Source organism: Crotalus tigris, unplaced genomic scaffold (genome assembly GCF_016545835.1).
Source record: "Crotalus tigris isolate CLP2741 ecotype Arizona unplaced genomic scaffold, ASM1654583v1 scf7180000017987.690289119674:8195010, whole genome shotgun sequence".
Taxonomy (NCBI): Eukaryota; Metazoa; Chordata; class Lepidosauria; order Squamata; family Viperidae; genus Crotalus; species Crotalus tigris.
The window spans coordinates 4,702,830-4,715,225 of NW_024096758.1; the positions used below are offsets into that span (position 1 = coordinate 4,702,830).

General features: G+C 36.4%; 1 protein-coding gene across 11 annotated transcripts in view; it reads left to right on the forward strand.

Moving 5' to 3' along the window:
• Positions 1-12,396, forward strand: part of DTNB (dystrobrevin beta) — a 114,736-nt gene that overhangs the window by 47,112 nt on the left and 55,228 nt on the right. For all 11 annotated transcript variants that reach the window (XR_005557018.1, XR_005557016.1, XR_005557014.1 and 8 more), the window contains one exon: positions 11,133-11,210. Coding sequence is in view for 6 of the 11 variants with exons in the window: in XM_039346062.1 (XP_039201996.1) it covers positions 11,133-11,210 (78 nt within the window). In the remaining 5 variants the exon portion in view is untranslated. The remainder of the gene's footprint in view (positions 1-11,132; positions 11,211-12,396) is intronic.

A 12,396-nucleotide genomic window follows, 5' to 3' on the forward strand; every position in this document is an offset into this window, starting at 1 on the left:
GGGCAATATGCTGACTCTGTAAACAGCTTAGAGGGGGCTGTAAAGCACTTTGAAGAGGTATATACTCTAAGTGCTATTGCTATATAGTACAATATATGTATGCATGCATTGGTTAACTGGCTGACTCATTCATTCATCCTTTCTGTCATTCCTATTCTATTTATAAGATATCAAGACAACTACTAAATCCAACCCACTAACTTCTATAAAAGATAAAAACATGGACATTATTTTTAGCATTGAAGGATGCCCAGCAAAATATGCAGAAAATAAACAACAAAATCATTCAAAACAATGAGTAAGAGCAGATTGGAAGTGTGCATTCTCCATTGTAGCACCTGCCCTCCAGCACAGCACCCACTCAGACATACATTCTACTCCCACCCTTCAAATGTTCTGGCAGTTTCTTAAGACCGGGCTCTGTTCCCAGGACAGGGGTTTGGGATTGCCCGTGGCAACTGCAATTGCCCCCGACAATTTTTCCCTGGTTGTTATTTATGTTGTTTTGTTCAGATAATCATGTTTCTTTTTAAAATTATGTATCCTTTTCAATATTGGAAGCCATCCAGTCTTTTTGGAGTTGTTTGACAATCAGAGTCCGATAGATAGATAGATAGATAGATAGATAGATAGATAGATAGATAGATAGATAGATAGATAGATAGATAGATAGATAGAGATAGATAGATAGATAGATAGATAGATAGATAGATAGATAGATAGATAGATAGATAGATATTCAACACATAGCTGTGGTGAGCAGTGGACAGTGTTTGACATTCTACTATAGATAGTCCCCGAGTTGTGATGGCAAATGGGGCCAGAATTTCTATTTCTGTCATAAAGTGCAATGTCAGGTGGCCCCATTGCTTAGTGATAGCAATCCCTGCCGTTGTTGTTATTAAGTAAAAATTGTGGATGATTCTTGCTGCTATTCAAGAGACTAATGAAGAGATTTCCTTGCTTTACATAAAGATGTTAGTGTATCTGCATATGAGTAATCAAGACATTTCCTCCCTGGATAACTGTCTTACCTCTGCATCTGCAGAACATAGTTTTTGAAATTCTCTTACTGTAACTGCCACAAAGGAGGTTTTCACTATCTTGCTTTTCACTCTGATTGTTTAAAAGCTCTTGATGACTTGATGAGATCAGAACTTCCTTCCCCACTCCCCATTTTACCTTGAAAGAGTTGAGAACACTTAGAGGCAATGGTCCATATTCACAGTTACCTAAGTATGCTAATTGATATTACATTCCATTGTTATTTTCATAATTTGTGAGAGACCGAGTTCAAGTCCTACCTTAGCTATGAAAGCTAAGGTATGAAAGCCAGCTGGGTCACTCTCTCTCATACCACAGAGTTGTTGTTCTGGGGAAAATAGGAGGAGGAAGGTTCACTTCCTTGAGTTATTTGTAAAAACAATGGTAGAATACAAATAAATACCTCAAAATGTTTGTGTCTTGGCCTTTAATTTTGATTTAACATTCATTCTTCTCAAGATCCGATGCAAAACTTTACATGTTTTCATGCGGTGAATCAGTAATTCATTCTCTTGAATCCACCTTATTAGATACAATTTCTTTTTTCAGTTTTGTAGTCTACATAGTCTTGTTCCAAACTGATTTGACACAGAATTGATGACATTTTCTGTTGGGAAATTCCCAGCCAGGCAAAGAGGAGAATTTAAGCAGGGAGTTAGCTTTGAGTAGTTCTGCAGCTGCAAGAGACCTAGGACTGACCCAGGGGTTCCATCATAAGATATCTGTTTGTTTGCAAGGGAAGGCAAGGAATCTGGGGAGATTCTTGTACTATAGGTAGAATACAAGAAAGTCCTCAGCTTGACCTTTCAGGTGTGGATCTGACACTTTAATTGCTTTGTTTCATGCTGCTTTGAAGTTCAATAATTGGTTTATGTTTCTTGAAGTGAGAGATAGCAATAAAAATAATTATCTTCACAAAAGTCTATAAGCCTATCTCTTCTTGTGCTATGCTTGTGCTATCTTGTGCTATCTCTTCTTTTCCTATGATTCCAAGTTCTTTCAGAGGATGACTCTGAATTTCCCTTGCTCTATCCCATTACTGTACATATCTGATTTGTGTGATATGATTTAAGTATTTGGCTTAGAGAAAGAATGTACTATGAAAAACTAGATTTCTCCCTTGCTAAGTTTTTTAGATTTGATGGATGATACTGATAACATCCAGGCAAAATGCTAACCCACTCTTTGATTTTATGAATTCAAGCCTTGGGCTCTTAACCGACTTATTTCTTCTTTCATTTCTCACACATGACCGCACTTCTCCTCCTGGTTTTGGAATTAATTAAAAAGGATCACAGCAATGGAAGGAATTGGAATTTAAAGCATCCTCAATAAATATTTAAGCTTTGCTTCAAAAAAATCTAGTGAAGTGGACCTAATCTTTTCCCTATTTATATTTTTCTATTTTGTGCAAATCTAGCAAACTGTGGTTTGCACAGCCATAGTTTAAATGAAAAGGGTTCCCAGTCTTTGTTTATGGACATATGCGCTTTCTATGAAGATTAGAAAGGAATTTTCTAGTAACTGAATGCGATAAAGGAGAAGGAAGATCCAAGGTTAAAAGCTGCACTCATAATGCCAAACCAACTTTCAGTATTATCTGTGAATTGGTCTGTTGTATATCAGTACCTTTAGCAAACTGATCATGTAATTTGTTAAATGAAATAAATAAAACAAGCAGCCACATCTGAGGGTAATGTTCTAATGATATGATTTCTGCATTTTACTGATGAACACACTCACTAACTTAATCTTAGCTTAGGTCATGCTAACCCTAAATTGTCACAAGATTCCTTCTTTCTGTTCACATTGGGTAAAGCCTTAAAATGTATATGATACCATATCTTTTGTTAAATGGCAATTTTACGATGGAGGCAAAATTTTGAAATCATTCCTTGTTCCCCAAGGATGAAGTGGAATAAAAGGGTTCATAGGTGAAAGATATAGTCAATCTGAATCTCAGTGAATCTCTGATGCAGTGTGTTATTTTGATAAACTAGAATGAAAGAAAGCCAGAAAAGATCTTTAAATCCTTTAAAATATTTAGATATTTAGTGTAGCTTAATGAAGTACTGATGACCCATTCCCATCCTGTTGATAGCGTATTTTCAGTACAGGAGCTTAATAGGTCTTGTAAATGCCAGTTAATGTGAGCACTTTCCAGAACATGCTGAAATCTCAGATGGCTATAAAACAATATAACTAAGCTGGAGAAGAAGGCCTCATTTTCATCTGATAACTGCCAGCTGGGTTGGTGGAGTTATCATTGTTCTGTGGCTATGTAACAACTCCAGTCTGAATTTCTTGAATATATATATTTACTTATTTCAAGTCCATTCCAGCACTGCCTACTCTTATCTGGCAGCAACACTCCAAGACTGTTTTTGAACTGAGAAATGTTTTTGCTCCCAGGAATTAAACAACCAACATTCTAATGTTTGTACAACACACCGAACTTCTAAACTTAGGTTAATAAAACACAGATGTGCATTAACGAAACTGGTTAATAAAACACAATTACTATGCACAAACAATAGTATAGTATAATAGAATGGCTCAATTAACACAATGTGCTAAATCAATAAGTTCATGTAGTGTAATAAGATTGTGTGTTGTTGTCACTGTGAATTGTGTCGGGGGGGAGGGGTGCACAAAGGGAGGCTTAGCCAATCTCATTGTATACATGTTGTACTTTGACAATAAAGGTTGATTTGATTTGATTTGATCAATAATTGAATTGCCATGCCAAATCAAAAAACTATCCAACTAATCAGGTGTGTGGTATGAATCCAGCCTGCATGAAAAACAGGTGATCTCTCATTGAATTGAGATTCTCCCTATAATCTTGCAGGAGAGGCTAAAAGTGACCCCTGGGCCATATCCTGATTTCAATCATTTGGATGTGACCCTCATAGTTCTTCCAAAAAATTATGTTTAATTTTTCGATGTGACAGTATATTAAGCCTTATTTGATCAACCCATAAATTAAATCAAAGGCAGTTTTTGTACCACCCTCACCTCATTTTTACTTTTGGGAAGGCAACCCCTAGCATAGTGCTGTCCTTTGTCCCCAGTGATGTTTAAAGACAGAGTAAGTGTATGGCAGTTGCATTGGCTGAATTTATAATGGTTGCACTCTGGAGCTTTAGATCCATGAGACTACAACTGAAGTAAAAATACAAATATTTGGATAGAGACTTTAGGCTTAGGCTTCTTCATAGAGGCAAGAACTGGACTACACACATAAGTAAGAGACAGCCAGTTTTCTTTTCTGCTAAAACTTTGTCCACCTTACTTATGTTCTTAATATTATGCAGGCTTTGGCCCCTTCTCTGGAACTAGACCGGTATTAATTTGTGAAGCCCAAATTTAAATTAGTTCCCTTGAACGTAAGGTAACTTTCTTCTTTTTTATTTCTGTCCTTATTTTTCATCCTCTACCTTCTCTATTTTGCTTTCAAAAAGATTCTGGGCTGTCAAAGAAATTAAATTTTAAATTGAGGTAGAACTTCTGGCAGAGGTTTCTATGGTCTGATGTCAGAACTCTTTATTGTTTTATTGCCTGAGAGGGACTTAAATTCTGTGGTAATCTGGCAGTTACAAGGTTCAGTGAAAACCTGTAATTATTCAATAGAACAATAACTATGGTTTATATATTCCTCAGTAGCTTTCCTAAGAATCCGTGGAAATAAAGACTATAACGAGGAGCTGTCCCTGCTTTTTTTTAAATTGGGTTTATCTACAAAGCATTTTAGGTTATTTAAAGGGGAACTGCAGAAATGAATTATTCCATCAAAAGAAAAGTTAAAGCTGCCTCTGGCTCTCTCTCTCTCTCTCTCTCTCTCTCTCTCTCTCTCTCTCTCTCTCTCTCTCTCTCTCTCTCTCTCTCTCTCTCTCTCTCTCTCTCTGTGTGTGTGTGTGTGTGTGTGTTCCCGTGTTTATTGTTGAAGGATTCTCTTCCTCTCCACTCACCTTGACTGTGCAGAGGGACGCTAGCTAGACAATGAAGAGGGAATTACTTTGTCACTGAACTGTTGTGATGGTACCTGCTCTCCTCTGAAAGCCAGCCTTTTGCATGTATAAGTTCCTCCATCACGTGCCAGTTCTGTTTCCTTGGAGACAACAGTGGAGGAGTGTCTTTGGATGCCTCTTCGGCAAAGGAAGGCAGAGGCTTTTGCATTGAGCACAGAAGGTTTGCTGTATTTACTTGCTTCTGTTTTTTGTTGTGCCGCTTTAAGGCAGGAAGGTTTTTGCATGCACTTTTAGAGGCTCTTCTTCAATAGCCAAGGAAATAATCTTTGAATGCTATTGATAAATTCTTACCTTTTCCAGTAATTCTTAGTAACTCATGGTTATAGAGATGGATGTGAAAGGATGAAGCTGTAGTAAAAGTTGCTGGGGCTTCCTTCCCCTTTAGCTATACATAGATTACAACAATGGCTGGAGACATGGGGATTCACTCACGAGTGGTTTATGGAATAGCTTTAGAAAGCAGTAACTTCCTGCATATCTAACTTACTCTAATTTTAGAGCCAGGTTTGAAGTGCTTCAGGAATAAAGTCTTGGTGAAATAGCAGTTCATAGTCTCTTAAGCAGGTGGGAAAGCAATTAGCAAAATACAAGGTCAATTGTTTATATTTTCTGTCAGCAAAAGGCAAAACTAATTCTTGGAAGAAGAATGTATGTAGATATTAATATCTGACATGAGTTAAAGAAAAATAATTCAAATTATTAAATACAAATGGCAATTTAGTGATCTCTGGTTTTTTCCCCTGTATCTATTCTGTAGTAGATGCATCAATAATTTTCTTTCCACCTTCTCCTATCCACACCACTACCCCTCCTTTTTTACTTTTTGGATATTTTGTAAAGCTGATGGAAATTTTAATACATACTTAGTCCTTGTCTTTGGGATAAACTAACTTAATTGGGTTACCTTGTTTGTTAGCTGTAACTATAATCCTGTGTGATTATTTTTATTACTAATATTATATAAATAGTAATCTAACAATGTATGTATATATATATGTATATATGTTAAATTTGGATTGCTAACAAAGAGTTAAAGGGAGAATATATATATATATATATATATATATATATATATATATATATATATATATATATGTTTGTCTTCATGTTGAAATCTTGGAAATCTGGATGCTCTCCTCTTCAGTGGAATTGAGTTTGATATGTTTGGTTGGATTACTGACATGTGTGGCTGTTAAAACCTTTTAGTTCTGCTATCCAATGATAAATAGGACCATCAAACTAGTCTAAGTGCAGAAAGCTGCTGTCTATTTCAGTGAATAAAATACTGCTCTTCATAGATCACTCTGATAAGCTCATGTTAGAGTAATGTCAGATTTTCTTGTTTAATGGGTAACTTTCTCAGCCCATACATCTCTCCTTTTTTTATATTGCTTAGTTCTCTTTTCTGGACAATTCACCAACTATGATAACAAAAGTTTTGATGTAAAGGATACCAGAAGACAGAAACTAATCTATTGCCATATGCTGTATGTACATTAAAAGGTTAGGATTTTAATCATGCCGTGAAGCCTACTTTCTTGATTTTTTTTTTGACATCTTCCCCAAGTACCCCCAAAGAAGATTTTGCATAAGAATTGTTATGAAATGGGCATATCTGTCCATCTGGATGTTGCTCCATATGCCTAATTCTCAGTAATACCTCAGGATTCTATTGTAGTTCCCTTATATTCTATATATCTAAAGTACCATTTTTGCTTTCTCCATCCCTGGGCTTTCTGCAGCTGGTAGGAAATACTGCATGGCCCAGAATAATTTGTACCTTGACCAATGTCAAAAGCAAATGTAATAACCTGTTATGAGAGCAAGAGTGAATTTGGTGAAGGGATTAAAGCAGGGGTGTCAAACTCGCAATGTCACATGACGTGCCGCGACGTATCACGACTTTTTTTCCATTGCCAGCAATGGGGTGGGCGCAGTTTTGCCATGACGCATCCGGCCCGCAGGTCGGCAGTTTGACACCCCTGGATTAAAGGAACTGAGTTAGAAACCAGAAGGCAGTAAGTTCTGTGCACAAAGCCAGCTGGGTGACCTTGAGCCAGTCATTTTCTCTCTCTCAGCCCTAGGAAGAAAGCAGTTTCAAACTACTCCTAAAAATCTTGCCAAGAAAACTGCATGGACTTGTCATGACTAATTGATAGTGCATAACTAATTGACAGTAGGGTTTAACTTGACTTGAAGGCACAAAAAATATTGAGACCACGGCACTTGCAAACACAAAGCCTTGTTATCCTCTTGTCATTTTCTAGAGGCATAAAGGGAAGCCAGGGCCTGCTCTGGCTTGGCTTAAAATAAGTGGGCCATTGATAGCCCGTGTGTAAGTCTCAGTTTCATCAAGAGTCATACAAATTGTATAAAATGAAAAGTGCTTTCAGTTTGGGATGGTGGTGGTTATTTTCATTAAATTCTGAGATAAGTTAAAGTGCTCTATCCAAAAGTTGAGTAAAAAACCCTGAAATTTGGAAGTAGGAGTGGATTTTTTTCCAGCAACTTTGGCTCTAAAAAACTTTCTTCAAGTTGAACTCAACTCCTGGTGATCTCATGTGTATTTTAAGATTGTGATTTTTACACAGAGAATGATTGTGTAAAAGCAATAGCCCTATATTCCAACCTAAATCTTTTGATGCCAGATATAGTACAAAGTGACTTTTCTTCTGCTGGTTCTGGAAAGCTCTTAGGACCTTCTGCAAACTGCATTCAGAATCCATTCCAGCTCACATGTAATCAACAAACCATTAACTTTCAGTGTTTGGGTCATCTTTTCACTTTCATTCTGACATTGTTGATGAAAATAGCTTGAGTTGAAGGAAAAATTCAATTTCTGTTGCTTTAAAAAAGCTAGAAGGCAACATAGCCTCAAACATTTCATTCTGTGTACATAGCCTTCATATATTAGTACTTTTTCTTTTCAAGCTTCTTTAATAAGAAATGGAATATCTTTGACTCTTGCATTATCTTTTAAACACAACTATTTCAACCTTTTCCTGCAAGTCTACACATGTAAATGTATTTTTAGGATGGAATCTTTCTGAGGTGGCAAACTTAATATAAAAAAAATAGTATATCAAGCACTAGAACAACCAGTAAGGTCAACAATCATGAATAATAGCATCCAAAATGTAATTCAAGAAAAAGCCTATAAAACCATCACTCGGGTTTTTCTGAAGGCCCACAAAAATGGGCCTGATTAACTGCCAGCAGAAGCTAATTTAATAGATGCAGAACTTTCCAACTCAGTGACCTAAATGATCTTGGTGACAGGCAGTTTGAATGGGGCTCTGCTGAACACCTCAGAATGCATGAGGTGGGTGAAGATGACGTTTTTGGGCTCTTCTTTATGCCCATTCAGAGCCAGTTTGGTGTAATAGTCTACCAGGCTAGAATCTAAATGACTGAGTTCTTGCTGTAGGCACAAAGCCAGCTGACTGACCTTGAGCCAATCAATCTCAACTCTAGGAAGTAGGCTGTTTGTGTGTGTATTCCTGTATAGAGAGAGTATTCTACAGTTAAAAGTGTATGAACTTATCTCTGCAAGAGCAAAAGCAAGTTTATGAATGGTTTGCTTTATAATAACCCACATGTTTCCAGACTGCTTTGTTTGCTTTATTAGGCAATTACAGCAATGTCAGCTTTTGTACTAGGCTGGCGTTTATGAGTTAGAATTAAAATCTTGTAGGATGGCAATTCTGCCTTATCTGCTTGGGGTTTCTGAATGGGGCCCTTATTGCTATTAAGTGGAGACTCACCACAGGTGGGTTAACAGGAGACTTCCAGAAGATTGCTTGTGTTGCTGACCTTTTGTCTTTAAAAGATAAATTCATTTACTCCTCTAAATGGTGCTGAATAGTGCTGTAACTAGATGCTGATTGTGCAAATATCATTGTTTTTAATTTGTTGTTAGAAAGCAGTGATTGGCCACACTTTTACAACAGAATGGGTAAAAGGAATCAAATCATTAATCAACTGAATTAAATAAAGGAAAAGCTTAGTGAGACAATAAGAGTAGAAGGCTAATTGTCTAGTATGTGCTGGCAATGAAATCCCTTTCTTTTTGACATATTCATTTTTAAATTTATTTCCCTTCTTATCGAGAGTTAGCAGGGATCAAAAGTCTGAAAGTCATGGAGATGTATGAATCTGGAATGGCTTTGTGATAATTCACTGTAGAATATTATAAATCAGATGCTTAAGAAAAAGAGCAACATAAATTAGCATTTGAAGGAAACAAAGAAAGCAGTATTGGCTATTCTCACTATTGTTCTTTCATGCCTACAGGAAACCAAACTTTCTACATGAAAAGTCCTTAATTATGTAGCAGAATAACTCATAAAGCAGCTAGAAGACACGTGATCTAAAGGATAGATTATTTTCTCATGCACATTTTTTTTGTTAGAAGCATGCAGACTATATTTTAAATTATTTTATTGTTTCAAGTAATTGTACAAATGTTTCGATGTATGGTAGGATCTATTCAACTTGTTAGCCTTTGCCTTCCCTTATTTCAGGCTTTAACTTACACTAAGCAGATTCTAATGAAATGTTAACGGAAAAATATTAAGAATAAAAGTAAACAATTATTAAAGTAGTGGACTTCTCTTTGCAAGATATATTCAAGAAAAGGCTGAACTATCTATCAGAGATATTCCAATTTCTATACCTGTGGTGAGCAGAGAGTTGAACTCAGTTGCCTAAATGGCCCTTCCAAGTCTATAATTCTATCTAATCAGCAGGAAATATTTATGTGGAAGTACTGAGAACTCAAGTCAGCTGATGATTTTGCAACAAACTTCTGTTGTTTTTTAATTCATTTTGGAATTCTTAATTCCAGCAGAAAACAAAGTACATTTCCATAAGACAGAAAATCTGCCCTCATTAATTTCTAATGCACACATTTACAATGACATTGTTCTTGTTTCTTAATCAAAATCCATTATAGTGAAAGTAGATGGTATACAGTTTATAAGTGGTTGAACTGATTGTAGCTTGATAGATGATTTGAGATTGCTGAAGAGACAATAATACTGTATTTTACATCTTGGACTTCTGGAAGGCATGCTAGTCTTAGAGACAACTGAGGCTTCTAAATCTGACCTCTAATTTTGGGTGCAAGCAATTTGACATGAGCCTTTAATAGATAGAATAGATCTGAGAAATAATTACTTTTTAGAAGAGCAATCTAATGCTTGAATTTCACTTCTTCATACATTCCTTGCATTCCTGGTTGCAATGTGGAGGGAAAAGAGATTAATTGTTGACCTGCTGCAAAAAAAAAAACCACATTCTTTGGTTCTGTAATTGGAAGACTCTTCCAAACCCCACATAACTTCAGACACGTTCCAAGATCTTTATTGAAAAAGAGAGTGGTGCATCTGTCAATTAATCTTGTGATAATATTAGAAAGTCTAAAGGACTTGTTTTTGTTCAGAACTTGGTATGTCAAAAGATATAGAAGCGAGCATGCAAAATTGTGATTTTACTTGTAAGGAGACCTAGGGTTGTGGTGGTGGTAGTGGTGGTGTTGGGGTTGGATGTTGTTGTTGGGTTTTTTTTTTTTTTTTTTTTTTTTTGGTCATAAACATTTTTGCAATTGCATAACTCTTCTGAGCCAGGGTGAATTCCTTCCATACTTTCATGGCCTTGATTTCTGAAAGCAGAAGTTCCTTATGATACCTACTAGGGCCTGGAAAATCCCATAAGGAAGTAGAGCCTTCTCGGGTAAGTTTCCTATTTTGCCTGCATCTGAGATGCAAAGGTGAGGTGTTTTGTGTACTTTAAATTGTTTATATTTCACCTTCCCCCAAGAGTTCTATGCCATTTACCACAAGTTCTATAATGCCTGTGACATGAATGCCTTTCTTTGTCTGGAAATGATGAAACTGATGAAAAAGCATGGCAACAACCAGGCAGGGTTCCTATATCAGCAGTTCTTGCTTTTACAGCAGAATAGGTAAAGAAGCCATTTCAGTAACCACTAGTAAGCACTTTCCCCTTATTCTGTCTTCCAGTAGCCTAACATCCAACAAACATTGTCTATTTCAGCCCTTCTCGACCTCTCGTTAACATGAATGATGCCATGGTTACCCATATGTCCTCCGGAGCCCCCACACCAACAAAAAGGTAGGAATACTTGGAGATGAGTGGGTGCTGTAGGTCTTCTCTTTGAGGTATCTGCATTTTGGGGAATTGCTGCACTCAGCTCAGGTATTTGCCTCTGGATTACAAAAATAATGATGTAAGATCTACAATTGTCCTCGTATTTGAGTTTTTTGGTATATTCTAAAGCCATTTTTGAAACACTAAGTCTCTTCCTTTGGGCTTGCTACTGCATGTGGAAATGCTGACTGTGGAATAAAGCTTTGTTTTGACACTTGAATGGTTCCACCCCCACCTAGCCCTTAAATGTACATAAGTAAGAATTTTTTAACATGAAAGAGTGAGGTCTTGAAGGAAGAAAAAGTGGAGCTTCCTGCAAGCAGAAAGTTCTCTTTACTCCTCCCTGACTCTATTTGCCATATTACAAGGCCTTTATTAATATTACCGCATTGCCCTTAGAGTTCTTAAACTGAACTAAAATATGTTCACTTTACAAAAATAACTATAGAGACTATGGACACTTCTTCAGCAAGAGTGTGTGTGTGTGTGTGTGTGCGCGCATGTGTATGGGGGAGGGGATCTTTTGCTCATCTATGCTGAGAAGGTGTTACTGCTTACCAGCCATGAGATCTGTATGCTCTCATAATTGAAAAATCAAAATTTTATCTACTTGATTTAAGAAAACCACCTTAAGTGAATGTTCACCTGCTGCTTCCTGAAAGGGCATCCAAATGAAAAGGAGAAAAATATTTTTGACAATTTTTGTCTCTGACACAATCTTTTGCGTAATACATCTATTGTGTATTAGAGACCTTTCCTTCTTCTTGTGAGCAAAGTTCAGTTGTACCTTCTTTTTAAATTCCATATATTATTTACTGTTAAAATTTATTGGCCACCCATCTTACCATAGGGCAACTCTGGACAGCTTTTTATTTATATTTAATGATTACTATAAAGAGGTTTTTTTTGTTCCTATTTGTGTAAATAATGTATTTCTTTTTTATTTCCTCTTATATAAATTTAATTTTAAAAGTTTATACTGTATAGGGTAAATATCACTTGTTTCTTAATTTGCCCGGGTAGACTTGCTACTGTAATTAGACCTAAAGGACTATAACAATTCTTATATATTAGAGTTAGATAGCATGAGCTGCATTAATTTCTGCCACTTCCTAGGGGTTGAAGGGATAAACACTGCCATTTTCAATTC